The sequence below is a fragment of the Mesoplodon bidens genome (genome assembly GCF_964165515.1).
Source record: "Mesoplodon bidens genome assembly, chromosome: 5".
In the NCBI taxonomy this organism is placed as follows: domain Eukaryota; kingdom Metazoa; phylum Chordata; class Mammalia; order Artiodactyla; family Ziphiidae; genus Mesoplodon; species Mesoplodon bidens.
In genome coordinates this window covers 141656310-141676050 of record NC_138161.1, presented here as the reverse complement: position 1 = coordinate 141676050, position 19741 = coordinate 141656310, and the positions used below count along the sequence as shown (strand labels likewise).

The 19741-nt window shown below is 51.5% G+C and overlaps 1 protein-coding gene across 1 annotated transcript; it reads left to right on the top strand.

Moving 5' to 3' along the window:
* Window positions 1–3934: 3934 nt before the first annotated feature.
* On the top strand, window positions 3935–4657 carry SOX14 (SRY-box transcription factor 14; the record flags this gene model as incomplete). Its single annotated transcript, XM_081234915.1, has 1 exon — window positions 3935–4657. One exon carries the CDS (start codon window positions 3935–3937, stop codon window positions 4655–4657), a length of 723 nt encoding a protein of 240 aa, XP_081091041.1.
* Window positions 4658–19741: the final 15084 nt, after the last annotated feature.

Genomic DNA, 19741 nt, shown 5'->3' with positions numbered 1-19741 from the left:
AGCGACCACCTTCGAGGAGCTCGATGGCTGGTGGACTGCATGGGCTGCGACAGGGCGCCACACGAGGCTGGGGAAGAGGGCGTGAGATGGAGAGGGCATAAGAGGGAGAGCATGGAAGGGGGTCTTAGCCCAGTTCGGGAATCAACGCAGGCCCTTCAGAGGAGGTGAAGCCTTGAAAGAGACCTGAGGTTCGCAAAGGAGTTGGGCGACAGGAGGGGGGGAAGTGCTCCCTACAAAGGCCCAGAGCCAGAAGAGAGGAAGGCGCATCTTGGACCTTGCTGGGGCGCCAGGGGAGAGGGGGCGGGGCGAGAAGTGGGTTGGGTCTTGACCTCCGAGGCCTCTCTCCTTCGTTCGACCGGAACAGCATCGGTTCGCTGACCGGGTCCATGTTGCTCAGTGATTCAGACACCAGGCTCAGGACCGCACGCGGCGGGCCTTGAGTAACTGCGCTGCGTAAAGACGCGCGAACTGAGGACGTGCGCGCAGATTCCGTAGGCAAACGCGGAAGCGGAAAAGCCACATCCCAGGGAGGTCTTCGGCCCTGGAGAGTGGCCTTCGGCCCGAGCTTCAGGCTGCGGATAAAGCAGGAGGCGCGTTTAGGCAACCTCTGTCTTAAGACCTGTTCCGGTGGTGACCAAAACTGCTGGTTCTCCCAGGAGCCACCTCTCCAGGACGTGTGCCCGGGGATCTAAGCCTGGCATGGAGGCGGAGCCCAGAGGGACAAAGCAGCCCAGGAGAAGGTAGAGGCATGGGCTGGAGACGGCACCAAGCCAGGCCCAGCGTTAAGGAGTGTTGAATGAACCGGTGGCCAGCCAGCTCTGTGTAAGGGGCGTACGAGGCTGCGCCGTCCGCCTAGGAGACGCCGCGATGCCAGGCGGGGAGAGCGCGCCCCTCAACCCTGAGTTCCTTCCCAGCGCGGAGTTCAAGTCTCAAGGCCAAGGTGAGCCGCAGGATGCTGGCTCCCGCCAGAGTCAGTGCAGCGTGACCCAAACAGCCTGGGGCTTCGGAACCCTGGGTGGTCAGGGGCGCCCTGCCCACAGACTGCCACGCCACCATTGTGCGCCCTTTGTAATAATTCTCTCCGGACTCCTGGATTGCCAGCTGAGCTCTGAGCGCAAGATGTTTAGAGAGGAACGCGGACAAGAAGAGGAAGTGGAAATATGAGGACTGAAGGAGAGCCCGCGCCTGCCCCGAGGTGCCTCGGGACAAAAGGACTGAGTTGGCCTGGAGGCTGGAAAGAGAGAAGGGGTCTACGACCCCATGCCAGATGCCCTCCTTGAGCAGTTTTCAAGAGGTTGATTTGCATTAACACAAAACTCTCTGTGGGTTTAGTGTCCCCTGAGGGTTCCTGAGTGAGATTTGGAGGGTCCCGCCGGACCCTATACCTCTCTGCAGATGTGAACATTTCTGACATTCCTTCCGCAAACGATCGAGATTGCCCCGTGGAACTCGAATGGCCTGGTCCCTGGACCTCGGATCCCTGGCGGGCTCTGAGCACAGCGCTAAGTCAGCAGGCTGGTCCAATCTGAGTTGGAGTTGCCAGCCACTCTTGGAAACCCTCCCCGGACTGGGCTGGAAAGGGCTTCTACTTCCTGGTACCCCAAGCTAAATGAAACCTCTTGCCGAGAAAACAGGGGTAAAGGGCAGGGGGAGGCCGGGGCTGGGGCTGAGAGGAATGTGAAGACAGCACCTGCTCGGGAGCCCACGCGGAGGTGGCTCTCCGGGCGCGAGGTCTACCCTCAGGGAGGCCAGGTCTCGGACAAGAGCCTGAGTAAATCAAGAGCAGGCTTGAGGATCAGTCCTCCAGTGCAGTTTATCCGTACGGCAGGTTTCGATGGCTACAGTAGTCTCGTCGAGGGGCCCGTATTTGGCTTCAGCACTATCTAATCCTCAGACGTGGCGCCGCGTGGGGTGGGGGGAAAAAAAACGGGTAAGTGTTTCAAGTTCTGTACACCCGGCGTCACCACTTTCCATTGGAGTCACTTTTGGCAAATCGCGTAGCCTTTCCCAACCTCAGTTTCCTAATCTGTAAAATGGGCATAGTGCCCACCTCTCTAAAGAGCGCGCTAAGGATGAGAAATGCCACACGTCTTTCTAATTGTAGGATGGAGCAGCAAAGCCTTCGCCTCAAACTTGACACACACCATGCTAAAGAAAGACCCTCTCTCCCTGCGTCCTCGTTCTCTGCTTACGTCCCCCACCCCCAACCGGTCCAAGCCCGAGGAGCAGCGCGCGTTTCTGGTCGGTGCTCCCGAGAGAGGCTGGTGCAAAAGCCAATAAGCCTGGAACACACGCAGGTCCTGCTGGGCCTGGGACAATGGTTTCCATTTAATAAATATTTCCCCCGAGGGCATTTCACATCGGGCAGGCAATTATTCAAAGGAAACAGGCGCGCAGGTTGGCTCCGCGGGTTATTTCGTCGTCTTTACCCGAAGAATGCTCATCTGACGCAAGAAACGAGTCTCGCTTTCTCGCTGGGTGGGAAGAGACGCCCGGGGACAAACCGACCCTGGGTGCGGATACAACCTGAGCCTCCGCTCTAGGGCCGCTGCTGAAGGGGCAGCGGGGAAAGCCACACGCCCCGCCGGGCGCTAGCCGGCCTTCAGATTGCCCTCCCGGTTTGGACAGATGTGGACAGTTGGAGGTTTAAAAACACTAAATAATAGTAACATAAATAGGAATCGTGATGGAAATCCCATCCCCCGCCCCCTCTACGAAAGTGAAGAGCGGGTCGCGGTGCTCTTCAAGGCTCACCAACCAGGTTTTGAAAACTCTGCACCTCCGGACGCAAGGCCCTCGGGCATCGGCTTGGAACGCGCGGCTGAGCTAGCCCGGGGCCCTGCGCTTCGCCCAAGGCGCAGCATCCCGGGGCAGGGTGGAGGCGGAGCCGCACCGGCGTCCCGTGAGAACGCAGCCGACGGACCGCCGAGGGCACGGCGCGAAAAGTTTATTTCGCTTTTTAACCTGAGTTTGATACATTCTTTTTCTCTTCCGAGGATCTTTGACAAGGGGGGGGGGGAAAGTGCTGTCCTTGCATTTCGTGGCGAGGCTGTCCTATTTATCAACACGCTCTCTTGGCTTGCTCCCTCTGCTGCCCCCTCCCCGGGTCTTTGTATTCGAAGCCCCGCTTCTCCCTTGCACAACCGGGAAAGGAAACGGGCAAGAAGAGTTTTATTTGTTGACAGTGCCAGAAACAAGGTGGAACCCAAGTCCCCGGCCCGAGCCGGCCGCTCCGTTCTCTCGGTCTCTCCCTTACCCCTCTCCCCGCCCCCAGCAGTCGCGCTCCCTCTTTCCAACGCGGGCGCGTTGGCAGGTGCGCCCCCTCGCCTTCTCTGCTGCTGATTGGCGCCCAGGTTGGGGAGTCGCCGCCCCGCGCTTATGTCAGAGTGCGTGCCGTCCTGGCCCACCTCGCCTTTGAACTTCGCCGCTTTTGGCTCTCGTTCACCAGCTTCCCCGCATTCTCAGCCTGGTGCTGCGCTAGGCGAGGCAGCTCCGGGAAAGCCACAGGCGCGGGGGGAGGGAGCCACGGCCGTAGACACTGGAGAGAAGAGAACCAGAGAAGGCGAAGGTGGAGAGGGGAAGAAGGAGGAGCTTCCTGCCCTCGCCAGCAAATTACCTGGCCACTCAATCCCAGAGACTCCGGTACTTGGGCCCCAGCCTCTGGTGCCGGCAACCCCCCGGCCGGCCTCCCTCTCCTCCCCCCGCCCTTCCCGGCCCCGCTCGCCCCCCGGGGCCTGCCTAGGTGCCGAGACTGGCATGATCAGCTGAACTTTGCGGGGTGAGCGCTTCTCTCTGGCTTCCCCTCTGCGGTGCGGAGGCGAGGGGAGCGCAGAGCCCCGGCTCAGGACGGACAGACAGGCAGACCGACAACCGCGTCCAGGCTCGCCTGCAGAGCCCCCGCACTGCCCACCCCCACCGCCTAGCCTCCCTGACCATGTCCAAACCTTCAGACCACATCAAGCGACCCATGAACGCCTTCATGGTATGGTCCCGAGGCCAGCGGCGCAAGATGGCCCAGGAAAACCCCAAGATGCACAACTCAGAGATCAGCAAACGCCTAGGCGCCGAATGGAAGCTTCTGTCCGAGGCAGAGAAGCGGCCGTACATTGACGAGGCCAAGAGGCTACGCGCCCAGCACATGAAGGAGCACCCTGACTACAAGTACCGGCCGCGGCGCAAGCCCAAGAACCTGCTCAAGAAGGACAGGTATGTCTTCCCCCTGCCCTACCTGGGCGACACGGACCCGCTCAAGGCGGCCGGCCTGCCCGTGGGGGCCTCCGACGGCCTCCTGAGCGCGCCCGAGAAAGCCCGGGCCTTCTTGCCGCCCGCCTCGGCGCCCTACTCCCTGCTGGACCCCGCGCAGTTTAGCTCGAGCGCCATCCAGAAGATGGGTGAAGTGCCCCACACCTTGGCCACCGGCGCGCTGCCCTACGCGTCCACCCTGGGCTACCAGAACGGCGCTTTCGGCAGCCTCAGCTGTCCCAGCCAGCACACGCACACGCACCCGTCCCCCACCAACCCGGGCTACGTGGTGCCCTGTAACTGTACCGCCTGGTCTGCCTCCACCCTGCAGCCCCCCGTCGCCTACATCCTCTTCCCGGGCATGACCAAGACTGGCATAGACCCTTATTCGTCAGCCCACGCCACGGCCATGTAACCCCCAACCCGGCCTACCAGACCTGGAGGGCAGCCTGGAATCGGGGTCTGCACCCCGTCCGCTGCGCCTGTCCGGGGCCTGCAGATGCCTAGGGGTCAGTCCTGCTGCCAGCCCCTACCCTACCCCAGACTCTGCCTCTCTCTCTTCCACGGGGATGGTAGGGGCATCCTCCCGGACCCAAGGCGCAGACAGGTGCCAGAAACTTGCGAACGGTTATGACAGCTCTACAGCTGCCCCTACCCCGACTGTCCCAAAACAAACCTCCGACTGTACCCCCTTTGGACAAAAAAGTAGGCAGTTTTGCTTTATTTATGTCCCCTTCTCTTTCCTCTGATGGGCTTTGGACTCCAGAAATCCCAGATCCTGGTATTATATCTAGAATATGCATTTTTTTTCTTTTGCACCCTGAAGAAAGAGTTAGCTGTGTCTCTGTGTTTTGCCATCAGACACAACTAGGTGCCATTTGCTCTTCATGTGTGGGGGAAAAGGCTTAAAAGTTTAAAACCACAGAAAGGGAAACATTTCTATTTAAAATCATGCTATGATAGTGTTTGCTTCTTTAAAGGTAAAACAAAAGGACCCACATGGTTATTTACTTTGTATAAAGCAGTGCTCCTAGAGACCTAAGTTTACTTTTAGACAGAGTGTCAGGTTATGAAGTCAGGAAGTAGAAAGTGAACAAAAATTAAAAGAATAAAAACATCCTAAATGGTCATAAATGTTTTGACAATGTCTTGGAAATGTACCTAGAAGGATTTCACCTCCTTACTCTGTTCATTTGTTGAACAAAGACGTTTTGAATAAAGACAATCTGTCATTGCAAAAAGTAACCTTTGATGTGCATAAAATCTGAAGTCGAGAGGCCAGGTCCACGGGGGCCGGGGTCTCTGGGAGGCTGAGTGTACATAGAGTGACTCCAGCAGTGGCGGCTGGCGGCTGGCCTGCATGGGGCCGAGCCTGGTGTCCCGTGGGCCAGGTGCAGAGGGCCCCAGAGTCTAGGGTTTGTCCCGATTGCCCCCTCGGGATCCACTTTTTGCCTTTAGAGGCCAGACAAAGGTATCCATTCCTGGGACATCACTGCTTCCTTGAGTTTTTCACAAAGTGGTCAGACCACTTCGAGAAGCGATTGAACTAAGACAAAGGCCGACCCAGACTTCTGAGACCTGAGTGCATTTTCTTTTTTTTAACCAAACTCCAAAGGAACGGAAAGAAGCGCCGAGTCTACAGGGAAGCAGTTGCCCGCAGAGCAACTGCGGTGGGTGTTTAAGTTCAATGCTGGGGGAAGAGCAGTGGAATGGATATATTTTCTTAACAAGGTGTTTGAAAACGCTGTTGCTGGGTCTGCGGGGGATTGGGGGCTTGATACTGGTTTCTAAGTTAAAAAATAAAAGTCTAAGAAATGCTGTAGGTCCCCGCTCCGGATGGTGGGAGACTTTTTACTAAAAGACCCTGCAGGTGCAAAGGGAAAATGAAGGCGATGGTGACACGGCTCCTACAAGGAGTTTCTTAAAACATTATAAAAATTAAATAACTCGTAGCCCTTTGTGTTTACCCAACAAGGAAAAGAGCCTTTTTCTTATCCCTGGTGGTTGAATGTTGGCTTGGAGATTGCTCTGGCTTTCATGGGGAGAAAGGACCTTTTGATTGCTTTCAGGACAACTCTTTGGAACTTGTTCTCAAAATCGAAGGGTGCCCCCCATTGCTTGTCTCCCCCCGCCCCGCGCCACTCTCACCGCCACAGCCGTGCTCACGCGTGTTTTTCCGTAGGTCGGGTGCCTTTCTCACTGGCTTTGATACGGTGCTGGGTGGGGGTGGCGGCAGCCGAGCGGCTCGTCTGCTTTCTGCTGCTGTTGAGGGATTTGTGCGCTCGCCTCTGCCATTTCCAAAGGAGTCGGTGGCCGCAAGTGCACGGAAACGTGGTCAACAGACACCAAAGCCGAAAACCACGGATTAGCATATTGTCCTCAAAACAATTAGAAGTGTTTGAGGTGTTATTTGGAGCCTATTCATCTGAGCCCCTTTGTCAAAGGGGGATTTTCATTATTAAAAAAAATAAAAGTTAGCAGTTGTCCATCTGGCTGAGCTGAATAGCAAAGTGATCCGTGTTGTATATGCTTTTCTCATTAAGAGCTCTTTGGAGACCGATGTTAGAATTAAATGGTATAACACAATTAACATACACGGGCGCTGAATAGGAGAGGACGCCTATAAATAATAGATAGATAAATAAATGAGCGATCAGGCGAAGGTAAACAAAGGCGGGCTGGGGGACTCGTGGGGGGAGGCCGGGAGGGCTGCGCAACGCTTACTTAGCATCACAAAACCCTCTTACAAATCGAAACAATTAGGAAGTGACTTGCCTCTGGTGGTCGTCCTGTCTGGGGGCTCAGAGCGCTTAGGGAAAGCCCCTCCTCCCGCCCCCTAGGAAGCCCAGGAGGCCCAGGGTGGAGGCTTCGCGGTTTCGCTGTCTGATATAACCCCGGCTGACAGTCCTGTCAACCGCTCTGATCTCCCTCATAGCTCAGTGTCCCTTAACATTTCCTAAGACGAAGCTTACAGGGGTCTGGGTGTCTCCCCGCAGAGCCCGGCGCACCAGCGCCCTGGGTACACAGAGGGCCCCAGACCGAGGAGGAACCCCGCGCACGGCCCCACCCGGGCGCCCAGCCGACTTCCAGGCGGGGTTAGGCTGGGAAGGGGCACCGAGTATGGAAGCGTTCGGGCGGCGGCAGTTGGAAAACTGAAACCAGGGTTCCAGATTGAGCCCGGCCCTGGGGACTCGGAACGGAGCTCCAGGAAACTGGGGTGCGCCGTGGCTGGGAGGCGCCGGGGCGCCGCGGCGGGGTCACTGAGACTTCTTTCCAGCCAGCAAGGAAAAGAGGGCCCAGCGCAGGTCCCGGACTTAAAGCCGCAGACCTAGCTCGGGCAGCTTCTGCCAATCACACCTCTTCTCCGTCCCTGGCAGTCGGGCTTGTGCAGCTGTCTGCGCTCCTTAGGCCTGGCCCCAGCTTCGGCCCCCGCAGGGACCTGCCTGAGCCCTGCCTCCCGCGCCCCGCGGGCCGCAGAGCCTCCGCCGAGGTGCGCAGCCGGGACTCGCCCCAACAAACAGCCCAAATCCTCCCCGTCACGCCGCTGACAGGGGCCGATTACGACTTTGAAGTCAGGCGCAGACAAAAAGAAATCCCCTGGGGTTGGGGGGGGGCGGTGGGGAGCAGTCCCTGTCAAACCTGTTTGCTCACAACTGTCTCTTTCTTTCAAGAAAATCATTAAAGCAAACCTGTAGGGAGAACAGCGCCCCGCCCGCCCGGAGTCGAGGAGAGATGCTTCTCCCCGACGCGCGACGCGCAGCAAAGAGCAACCAAGAGTTCCTTTGGCCAGACTGCGTGGTCGGGAGAAAGCGAGCTCCCTCGGCGTGCGGGGCGCCCGAGACCCTGCAGGAGGCGACTCCGTGGATCTCTCTGCGCTTGGCGCGCGTCCCTCGGCCCGGGAGTCCGGGACATCTCCTGCCCTCAACCTGGGCCTCCCTCGAGCAGGGGCTCCAGGGCCGGCCCCGACCTCTCGCCGGCGGGTGCGATTGCTTCCAGGGAACAACAACCAAAAAAAAAAAAAAAAAAAAAAATTGACCCAAATGCAAGCCGCGCTCACCCCCGCCTTTCCTCCACTGGGTGTTTCCTAGGACCAAGGAGACTTGGCCAACAGGCTGCTCGGGATGGCAGCGAGTGGCGCTGGCACGGCAGGGGCAGTTTGGATTTTAGGTTTTCTTTCTTAAACCTTGGCAGCCGTTTGGCTGAAGGGCACACTGGCCACATTCTTCTGGGAGATGCGGGATCGTTGGCCCCTTCCGCTCCTGGCCTCTCCTGCAGAGCCTCTGCAGCCTTCCTTGCGCTTCCCCAGTTTTGGATCCGACTCCAAACACCTTTGATTCCCTTCCAGTTTCCTAGTTTTCTCATTTAAATATCAATTTCCTTAGAACTGCTGACTTCACTGATGGGAAAGACCAGCTACTTAGAGTAAATCAGACTGAAGTGTGAGTGGCTGACTTCTGAGCACCCCCTGCCTTAACATTTGCATTTTAAAACAGGATCTAGGTAACCTCCAGGAATCTCTCCAGTCATCTAAAACGGGGTGATATTTCAGACAGGGTGGGGCCTAGAGGACTTTCATTGCATCACACCATCTAGGGAAACCTCTCCAGCACGGGCAGCTTCTCTGGAGAGATCTGAGACTGCCAGGGCCGGGGACACTTGGCTAGCCGTGGCGCCAAGGACTGCCCTTGAGGACTCGGCTCATTTTTTCGGCTCTTCCCCAGCTCAGGCCTTGTCACCATTGTTCAAGCGGACAATGAATTTCAAGTCATTTGAATTTGAATATCATGTAACTCACGAGATTCGTGTTGAGAACGCATCTTTATTCACTGAGCGCATTGTACCTGTGTATGAGTGTTAGAGAGGAACACAGACAGAGGCAGAAGGGGCCCATTAGATTGGGGTTCAGGAGATGCCGGGGCGGGTGCTCCCCGCCTCGGCCGAGGGGCGCGCGCTCCTAGCCTCTGGCCCGGCCCTGGCCTCGGAGACCTCGCAGACCCAGGTGCCGGAGCGCTACTTGGGCTGCTTTCTTTCTTGGAGCTACTGGGATGAGCCTTGTGCTGGAACCAGAAGCGCTGGCTCAGGGCCGCTACAGAGTAATTAAGAAATAATAAAGTTGGGGGCGGGTGTGGGCCGCTAGAAATCCTAGGCCCTCCACACCGAACCAGAGACTAGTGGTCGCCGCCGTCCTAACCCAAGCTCTGTGCGCGCTTGGAGCCCGAAGCTTGATAGCGTCCGCCCTGGCACTGGGAGGGGACTGAAGTAGAAAAGAGGGTGCTTTCGGCAGCCCCTCCTCGTCCAGCCCCCGGCCCTGCGTCCAGGGGATCCATCTCCCGTGGACTCCTGGTCTGTCCCCGGGGCCCGGGTGTGGGACCTGTGCTCTCGGGAAGCGGGAAGGGCCCCGGGCCCCGGACGTTCTGGGGCAACCTCCCTAGGTTCTCCCTCCTCTTCGCTCGAATCTCTGCTCTGGGTATCCTCTCCGACCCCCCAAATGCCCGAAGAGTTTGCTCCGAGTTGGGGAAGGGAGCGGGTGCCTTGGCCGGATAGAGACCGAAAGGAGTCCACGGGTTTCCTCTTTGCTGCAAAGTGAAGGAGCTGCGCTACTCTGGCAGTCAGTGGCCGTTTCCAAACTTTTTCACTCTTGGGTTGGGAAAAGAAGCAACTCATTCGGGATCCCTGCCTTCGGGGCAGGCGCGGAAGGGACTTTAGAAAACTCTCGAGTGTCGGCCGGGCCGCACTCGGCCTTGGAGCTGGGAGCAGACGCAACACTAGTCCCGACGGATGCGTGCGGGACGATACACCGCACTAGGGCGCAGGTCCTCCTTCGGCCTCCAGGCACCGCCTGTCGCTCCCTGCCTCTCCGGGGTGCTTCAGGGCCCGGCCGCACCTCGGAGTCCCGAGGTTCTGTGGGCGCTAGAGAGGCGGTGAGAAGGAAGGGAGGTGGGTATGAGGCGCGCGCTGGGTGCCGCGGGAGAGGTGGCACGGCGCATCCCCCTAGCTGGCAGAGGGCGGAGAGCCTTGAGTCCCGAGAGCCGTTTAGCGGCTCCCTACTTCCTGCCGCCGGGCCAAACCCCCGCGGGCTCTCCCGGCGCCCGGCCCGGGGACCGAGGGAGGAGAGAGGAGAGGGAGGGAGCCGGTGGCCGAGGCACACGCCTCTAGTCCCCGTTCGCCCGGCACCCCCCGTGACGCGGCGAGTCAATGGGATTTGCACACTCGAGGTGTAACAGCATTACTGCATTAATTACCATTTCCATTTCACGTCCAGATTGTTTACTTATCTGCGGGAAACATATGTCGGGAGAAGTTCACATTCCGGATTCTGCTCCGCTGCCCAAGGTGCAATTCCGGGGAGGCGGCGAGGGGGAGGGGAGGGCTTCAGATTTTTTATTACACCCTCTAGCCTTATCTGCCGCTGTAAATTATGAGGATCCTCCATTGAGCGGCATATGGAGATTATATACTTTTTTGAATATCGTTTCCCAAAGCCTGCAGATTTTCACTTTGAAATGAAACAATCCTCCGCCGGCTCCCCCGGGGCACGGAGCCTGCTGCGCTCCTCTGCGCGACCAGGGGGACCCTTTTTGCAGGGCCGGGCGTGCACCCATATCCCCAATGCCGCGGCCAGCGCCCAGCGGAGCCCTATTTCCAGGATCTGAAATAATCTCTCGAGGAAAACTCATCCATGCGAGGTGTTTGAGAAGCCAAGCGACACCCCTGCTCTGTTTTCTGCACCTCAACCCCGGACTTCTGCACAGTTTGCAGCTTTTTCATTGTGGATACCCGCGTAGACGCGAGCTCACTTCTGCCCTCTTCCTACGCTGGGCGTCTCCAACCCCGCGGCGGGGGTGGAGGTATCCACGCCCGCCCACAGCCGCCTGCCTTGCGCTCACGCACCGCAAAAGTTCCCCACCGCATTGTTCTTGGGACAGCCAATTTTGGCTTCTGTGTTTGTTTGGGGGTGGGGGGACGGTGGAGGTGGCGGAGAATGTGCCCCGGCTTGTGACCGCTTCTTGTGAACCCGGAACGGAAATCCTACGTGGAAGGCAATTGCCTCCCTGCCCCGGGAGAAGCAGGACGGACCAGAGCAGCGCTACCGAATCCCATCTTTCTTATCTCTCCGAGACTCCTTTCAGGCTGAGATCAGAGAGGGAGGGAAAAGGAAGAGAGAATCATTGTTCTTCTTTTTTTAATTTAATATACCAAGCCACCCGTTCAGGTCATTTATATGCTTAATTTAGTGATAAAAGTCAATAAGCACAATCACAGGATTCTCCCCTCTTTCTATTTCTTTGACCACATTTTTTTTCACAGTAATTGGGGAAACAGTAAAACATATATGCCCCTGACTTTTTCCCCCGTTCAGTGCTTTGTCCGCAATGCAATTATAAGAAGTGTGCTTTTATAATGTAATTTGTTTGCTTTTTTTTAAGAACATAAGGAAAAAGTATACCTTTAATACGATTATTTTTCATCTTTTTGTGTCCAGTTTGCAGGATTACACACACCCCATATGTAGACACCCACTCTCAAAAACCAAATTCAGAAATTTCCTTGAAATGCCCGTTTTTATGATTCTAAATATCCCAGGGGAAACCTATTGTGATGTTACACCAGAAACAATTAAATGGACCAAAGCAATGCAATTAAGGCAGAGAAAAAGTTAAGCCGGTAGAATGGGGGAAGTAAACAGATTCTTTTCCATTAAGTATTGTTTTGGGATTTCTAATTTTTTCAAGACTTCTAAGAAAATTGTGAGGTGTCACTTCTCTCTTCTGAGTCTATCTGTAATTGAATCTAGGTCACTATTCTAAAGCAAGAAAAGTCTGCTTCCCACCTTCCTACATCAGGCTGAAATTTGGGGGAGGGACAAGGGTCTCGCAATTTCATTTAAAATGTAATGGTGGATGAACTGATAAGCAAATAGGGAAAAAAGAGTCTGCTTAAAAGAAAAAAAAAAAGGCATGGTTTTAATATGCTCCAGATGGGGGGAAATGATTTACATGAGAGTTTATTTCCTCTTTGCTGATATGAAAGAATTACAGATACAAAACCCACTGATCTATAGAATAAAAAAAGAAAAGAAATGTTATTTTCCTGTAAAGGTGTCAGTTCATTTATATTCATTTAACCATCCATCCATCAATTCACTTTCTCACTCCTTGCACATTTTCTCTGGCTCCGTTAAATCTTCCCCCACCAATATACTTTGCTAGAATATGCAATGAAGTTTCCCTTCTTTAAAATAATGTGAGAGCGAGATGAAGTAGGCAAAGATAGGTAAAGGGAGAAGGTTTTGTTGTTGTTGTTTTTAAATATCGCTGACAATTTAACGTTATGATTTCAGGGCAAAATTTTAACCATAGTCACCTTTCATGCTTGCTGCAGTTTGAGCCTGAAAGACTGTATGCAGAGGGTATGCAATTATTTTTCCATAACATATGCATGCAATAGAAAGACATTTACCAGTTGAAAACCTTTACATGACATAGAAATGTACCAAAGGATGAATCCTTACGTAGAGTCAGATGTTGGGTCAGTAATGCATTGTTTTATTGAAAGAGCTACTATGGGTATGAACAAGTTCACACTTCCCTGAGGATTTCCTGCTTCATCAAGGTATGAGCAGCATCCACTCTTGTGTTAAAAGTTGCCATGTCTAAATAATTGTGTAGCAAAATTTGCATATATCAAGAAAGAAATGAAAGGTGCTGTTATTTGGGGGCTTCCAAGTGGAGGAGAAGATTACTTAAGAACAGGTTTTACTTTTCTTGAAATAAAAGATGATGACAGACACTTTTCACCCAAATAAAGGGGTAATATAGTATCACCCCCTGTTTTTGCTTCTGTTTTTAAAATGTATTGATTTATTTATTATTTTTTGGCTGTGCTGTGTCTTTGTTGCTGTGCACGGGCTTCTCACTGCGGTGGCTTCTCTTGGTGCAGACCATGGGCTCTAGGCACACAGGCTTCAGTAGTTGTGGCTCATGGTCTCTAGAGCACAGACAGGCTCAGTAGTTGTGGCTCACGGGCTCAGTTGCTCCGCGGCATGTGGGATCTTCCTGGACCAGGGCTCGAACCCGTGTCCCCTGCCTTGGCAGGCAGATTCTTAACCACTGCGCCACCAGGGAAGTCCCACACCCCCTGTTTTAATGTCTCCCAAATGGAAGACTGGAGCTCTACAGACCTAAGCAAGGACAAGACCAACCGTCAACATCTGATGATGGTTTTCACAGCTAAGAAAAGCAGTAAATGCATTCCCACAGGAGGAAGTTCCTCTACACGGAAGACTAATTCTTCCATTCTTTTTCTTTTCTTTTCCTTTCGCATTCATTCTCCTCCCCTTCCTCCTCCTGCTCATGTTTCGTTTTCCTTTTTAAAATGTGAACATTGCTGTGTCAGATCAGAAATTTCCTTCCCAGGTCTTCATAAATTATCAGCATCATTTTTCACAATGTTGGTTTCTTCCCAGTGCCGCATCCTTATGCTGTGGTAATGCATTGACTTTCCCATCTAATTTTTAATCAGATAAACTGAATATGTGACAAAAGGAGTAACAGCCTGGCCAGAAGATGATAGGTTTTGTCTATATTTCTCACCTCAAACTCCATAGACTCATTTGAAGTGAGTGCTTCTAAGTCAGCTGGATGAGACGACACCTTTAAGACATTTAAAATGGTCTCCTTACCATTGTCTTTTACATCCTGGGTTCTCTGGACTGTTTGTGATACTTATACCTAATAAGAAGGTTCCATTTGCTTTGAATTCTCTTTGAGAAGGAAATTGACAAGAAAAAGTTGAAGTCATCTGTAGAACAGGTAAGCTGAACTCTTCTCTGTCCAAATATATTCTGGGTTTACAATCAGCCATTTCCATATGTGTATAAATAAGTTACACACTGAGTTAAAGTGAGCACAAACAAGGTGTAAATACAAATGACTCCCTATCTGATGCTGTGGCATCTTCAGCTGTCACCTGGTGTTCAGACCTGCCTTGTTACCACTGGCCTGGTGAAATTCAAAGTGTATCACACAACTCACTGTAGCAGCCTTCGCAGCCAACTTGTTAGGTAGAGAGGGTTGGCATCAGATAGGAGGTTAATCTGCTGTCAAATTAACAACCTTTGCTCCCTTTGCAGGTGGTTGAAGTTGCTCCGACATTTCTTGAAAACACATTTTATAATAAACAGGCAAAATGAGGGATCATGGAAGTGGCTTTGGATTTCTTATTTTAGGAAGAGAAATACATCAGCAAATATGAAGCCATGCCTGCAATTCGCTCTCTGTCTTAGCCCCATCCTTCTGCAGGTGGCCTCTTCTGGATCTCCCATGGCACACCAAGACTGCCTGCCTCTTTGGGGGCAGCCTCCTTCTCTCCCGTGCCAACTCTCAGAGGACATTCTAGAGCGACATTTTATTCTTGCCTTCCTTTTTTTCTTTTAATGGGAACAGAAATTAGATTATCTCCACTGTCCACCATTGTGCAATGTGATGTGCATCTGAGTCATCAAACCCACTGAGAGAAGGAGCCCTCACCCCCTTACGAGACAATCTGGAGGAAAACAGGTAAATTTGATTCATGACAAACTATTCCCAAAAAGGAAATTACCATTTTGATTTCACTCTTCTTATTTGGGGAGGGCTCAAAAGTAGGATAAATTCAGAAAGAAAAAAACAAAATTCTTTACATTGAGACCAAAAGGGATTTGTATTAATTTCTATCTTCTGGCCATCCTCTGAGTTTCAGTTAGATGTCAAAACAGCATTCCTTAGTTAATAAGGGGGGAAAGACCTTGATTCATGAATGTATTTGTCAACCCCTATGGTTCAAATTCCTTAGTTTCCTGAACGTTCCCAGAGCCCTTATGTGAAGGTTCCACACCACTGTCAGTAAAACGGGGTGGGAAAGGAATGATGGAGGGAGTGCCAGGCCACTGCCAATGAATCATGAAAGTCCTAATAATGGGGCTTTGGTCCCCTACTGATGGTATCAATTCACTTGTATACTCTTTCCCTCAGTGATGGGGGAGAGCATCAAAAGTTCTGACTGTCTTACTAGGAGAACTCCATGGTACTGAAAGACACAAACCGTGGAGTATGATCAGACAAGCCTGGAAGACTCCCAGAGTCCAGTGGAGCTGTTGCCTGGCATGGATGCCAAAGTCTGAGCACCAAGCCTCAGACCATTCATTTACTGAATTCTCTGGCTTAGATGCAGAAAAAGAAGTCACAAAAGTTGTGTTTTACTCCAAGGGGCATTGACTGTGCCTGGATTGGTGGGTAAGACAGTCCACTGGATTCAAGTGGGTGAGATTTTTATCTCTTGAAATCAGTGATTGAGAGAAAAGCCAACATTGTCGAGTGTGTAGGTACCATCTCAGCTAGTGAATGAAAAGAGATTATTTTTTCTCTTTCAGTAAAATGTGTTTTAGGGATATGTTTTAATTGATTGTATTTCTTTCCAGGACTCTGAAGCTCTGTCTTCATCTTCCCTGGGGAGATGTACTCTGTACTCAATAAGAGAGAACCACAGTCGTTTATTAGATGGATGTTAATTAAGCGCTCTGTGCAAAGATGCACGTGAGGTGTCTTAGACACTCCATGTTGTTAAATTCTCCCTAAAGCACCAGGAGGTAGGTACTGCTATTACCCCTGCTTCTCGCAGGAGGAAACTGAGGCTCAGAGACATTCAGTAACTCACCCAAGGGCTTATGACTCTCACAATGAAACTGCTATACCAATGCTCACTGTCTGCCCACTACTGTCTATAATCAAGGGCTCACTGGAGGTGGTTAAAGAGGGCTGCTGATAACCCATGGAATTCATAGCTGAGGATGAGACCAAGGAAGAGGAGAAAATGTAGAGTTTTGGGGTAGGGTGAAGGAGCTGCAAAGCTTTCCCTTTCTCAGGTGGATGAGAAGAATATGCAGAATTGAAATGAATCAGTATCTCCTGTCACCATGCATGGAGCCCTCTTACTGGCTGAGCTCACACTGCTTCAGCTTTGTTGGCCCAAGTCTCACGAGCTGCTTCTAAGTTTTGCCAACACACACACAGCCAGGGACCAGCACATCACCAAGCTAATCCCGAATCATCACAGATTTGGAGGGGCATAGGCTCAGGCAGGTTTCCTGCAGAGCCCACCAGTCGAGTCCCCAGTCCCTTCTAGACTCATTTCATGATGTTCACATCGGAGGGCCCTCCTGTGCCAGGGAGCTTAGCAAGTGAAGATATAGTGTGTTGGTTACCCTTCTCGGGCCCCTGAATTCCTCAGCCAGATTCTTTCCATCTGCCCAGCCTCTGTGTCTTTGCCTGAAGGTGGGAACACTGTTTTTTGTTTGTTCATCCTGTACTGAGCTCTTGCATATCAATTGTGGTATACCAAATGGTTTTGCCTTTCCTTGCTAAGAATAGTTTGCATTTGTCACATCTTCGTAGGAAGATCAAAGCATGCCATAAACAAAAAGTCACTTATCATAATATTTCTGTTTAAGGCAATATGGAGCCATTCCAAAGCCTCTTAGTTGCCCAGTCCCTCCTTTGGACACAACGTTACAGAACTGCTCAGAAACATGCTTATTTACCCCTTCCTTCTCTAGTTTTATTTTTTTTAATGATTATCACAATAGGTCTGTTAAACAGCCAACATCTCATAATGATACAACATTAAAGAAATAGAAAAGAAAGGTTTTATTCCTTGTGATAAGAACTCAGGATTTACTTTCTTAACTTTCATACATAATGTACAGCAGTGATAATTATATGTATTATGTTGTACATTACATCCCTAGTACTTATTTATCTTTTTTTATAAAGTCTTTATTGAATTTGTTACAACATTGCTTCTGTTTTATGCCTTGGTTTTTTGGCCACAAAGCATGTGGGATCTGAGCTCCCTGACCAGGAATCGAACCCGCACCCCCTGCACTGGAAGGCAAAGTCTTAACACCTGGACCGCCAGGGAAGTCCCTTATTTATTTCTTTTTTAATTAATTTTTATTGGGAATATAGTTGCTTTACAATGTTGTGTTAGTTTCTGCTGTACAGCAAAGTGAATCAGATATACGTATACATATATCCCCTCTTTTTTAGATTTCCTTCCCATTTAGGTCACCACAGAGAATTGAGTAGAGTTCCCTGTGTTATACAGTAGGTTCTCATTAGTTATCTATTTTATACATAATAGTGTATATATGTCTGTTCATCCCCCCCCCACCCCCCCCCGGCTTTTCTAGTATTAGAATCGCCTCCCTGGTTGTCATACAGATGATTTCTAACAAGTCATATTAAACAAATGAATGTATGAAGCCAAAGGAGGGAGTCCTTGGAGAGCTGAAGGGCGGAAACCTGTGGGCAAGATGTGATAATTTTATAAAAAATTAAAAGGAGATTTGAAATGCTATTCGCCTTACTAAGACTTTTTTTTTTTTCCTTCTTTCTGCGGTACACGGGCCTCTCACCGTTGTGGCCTCTCCCGTTGCGGGGCACAGGCTCTGGACGCGCAGGCTCAGCGGCCATGGCTCACGGGCCCAGCCGCTCCGCAGCATGTGGGATCTTCCCGGACCGGGGCATGAACCCGCGTCCCCTGCATTGGCAGGCGGACTCTCAACCACTGCGCCACCAGGGAAGCCCCTTACTAAGACTTTTATTTGTGAAGTGCTCTGGTTGACATGGTCACTTATGCAAATTACGGTTTGGGACCTAAGGACTGCAGACCAGTGACTGGGTGTGTGGGGAAGGTTTCTCAATAACGTGGACAGAAATCCCTGATAGAAGCTGGGAGGGCAGAGCAGAGGGGATACCAAAAAGAGCCATGAAAGAGGAGGAGGCTGCCTGCCAGTCTTGGTCTCTGCCCTTGGTAAAGGGCAGATGGTCAAGGCTGGCTCCTTTCTATTCTCACCTTCACAATGTTGGTCACATCCATCTATAATTTTAGTAACTTTAGATTTTTCTTTCATTTGATTCACTCTTTCACTTTGGTCTCATCCTACACAATAATCACATGAATCTTGAGGGTTTTTTTGTGGTAGTTTTTTTAGTAAGATTAACTGAAATTAAAAATTTCCCCTGTTACAATCATACTGTCTCAAGTCACACACTTGGAGAAACACTGATCTAAAGTGCTCACTTCACCACGGAGGAAAATGAAGAAAGATCAGAGGGGTAAAGTGATTTCTCCAAAGTCACACAGCCTGACAACAGGAAAGGGCAGTCTACAGCCCAAGTCCTTTGGGTCTTGGCCCAGCACGCTTTCCTTCTATTTCTTTTATTTTTCTCAGAGGCTGAAAGAAAGCATTAGGCAGTTAGCACTTTCTCTTGGGGGTGGAGGGTATGAAGATTCACCTGGTTCTCTCATAAATTTTAAAAGCTTTCTTGGTGGTGTTAAGCCTTATTTCCTTATTCAGAATGTCTTCAGCCTACTAATTATATTGTATAAAACCTAACGTGGTTCCACAGGAATTGAGCTAAAGAGGAGGGGCTCTGTGGGAAGGAGGGATCTGGATGGGCTTTAAAACCAGGAGCTGCCTATCCCCTAAGAAGGTCGGCTGGACAGGAGATGGCAGGAGGGAAAAGGGAAAGGCCACTAACCACAAGCAGTCCCCTGATGGCAGCCACCAGTGTCTTTGTGCCACGGACACATCCAGCAAGTTGGGAAATGCAGTCTCCTCTGTCAGCTGGGTTCCCAGGGCTGTGCGCCGCCCCACCTGTCTTCCCCCAGATATTTGTTTTAACTTGGATCACCTGGTGGCCCAAGAGGGCTGAATTCTTCATCTGTGGCCTCGCAAAGCCTGTGGTTGTTTCCAAAATGAGGCGGCCTTGTATTTGTCACTCCCAGCACGGATTTCTAAGTGGCCTTCAGTAAAAGTTAAAAAAAAAAAAAGAGCCAGGGATGCAGTTGGCCCCATAAAAGAAAAAAAGCTCCTGACAAATCAAATATTTTGCTGCAGACCGATACTGGTTTCTTTATTCGTTTATTTGAAGGTCTGAGGTCTCACAAACTACTTTTTTTTTCCTTCGGCCACACTTCTCACTTGGAACTACTTTGTAGCTCTACGTCCCCTGAGGGGGCTAGGCTGCAATAAGGCATGTGTGTAGCACGTCCCCGCTTCCTTGCCTTCCCGTGCGGGCAACTCTGAACACCCCGTCTGTAGGTATTATCTCTATTTTACGGAAGAAACCCAAGTTTTGAGAAGTTAAGTGACTTTCCTGCAGTCACAAAGCCACTAGGAAGAGGCCCTGAAAACACAGATCTTTTCTCCCTCACGTTGGGTCCTAGCTCTCCATCAAGACCCTATAAGCCATCTCGACCTGCATCTGCTGCATCTCTATCCTTCCTTAAGTAAACACACGCTCTCTCCACAGTCCTTGGGGGCTTCCTCGGTCACTTCTGCAGTGATAACTAACTCCTTAAGACTCTTCTGTCTTGGGTTTGTTTTGTCTTTTGCATCTTTTTCAGGCATCAGATTATCATTTTGGTTGATCACTTGAGTCTGGAGTCAGACCCT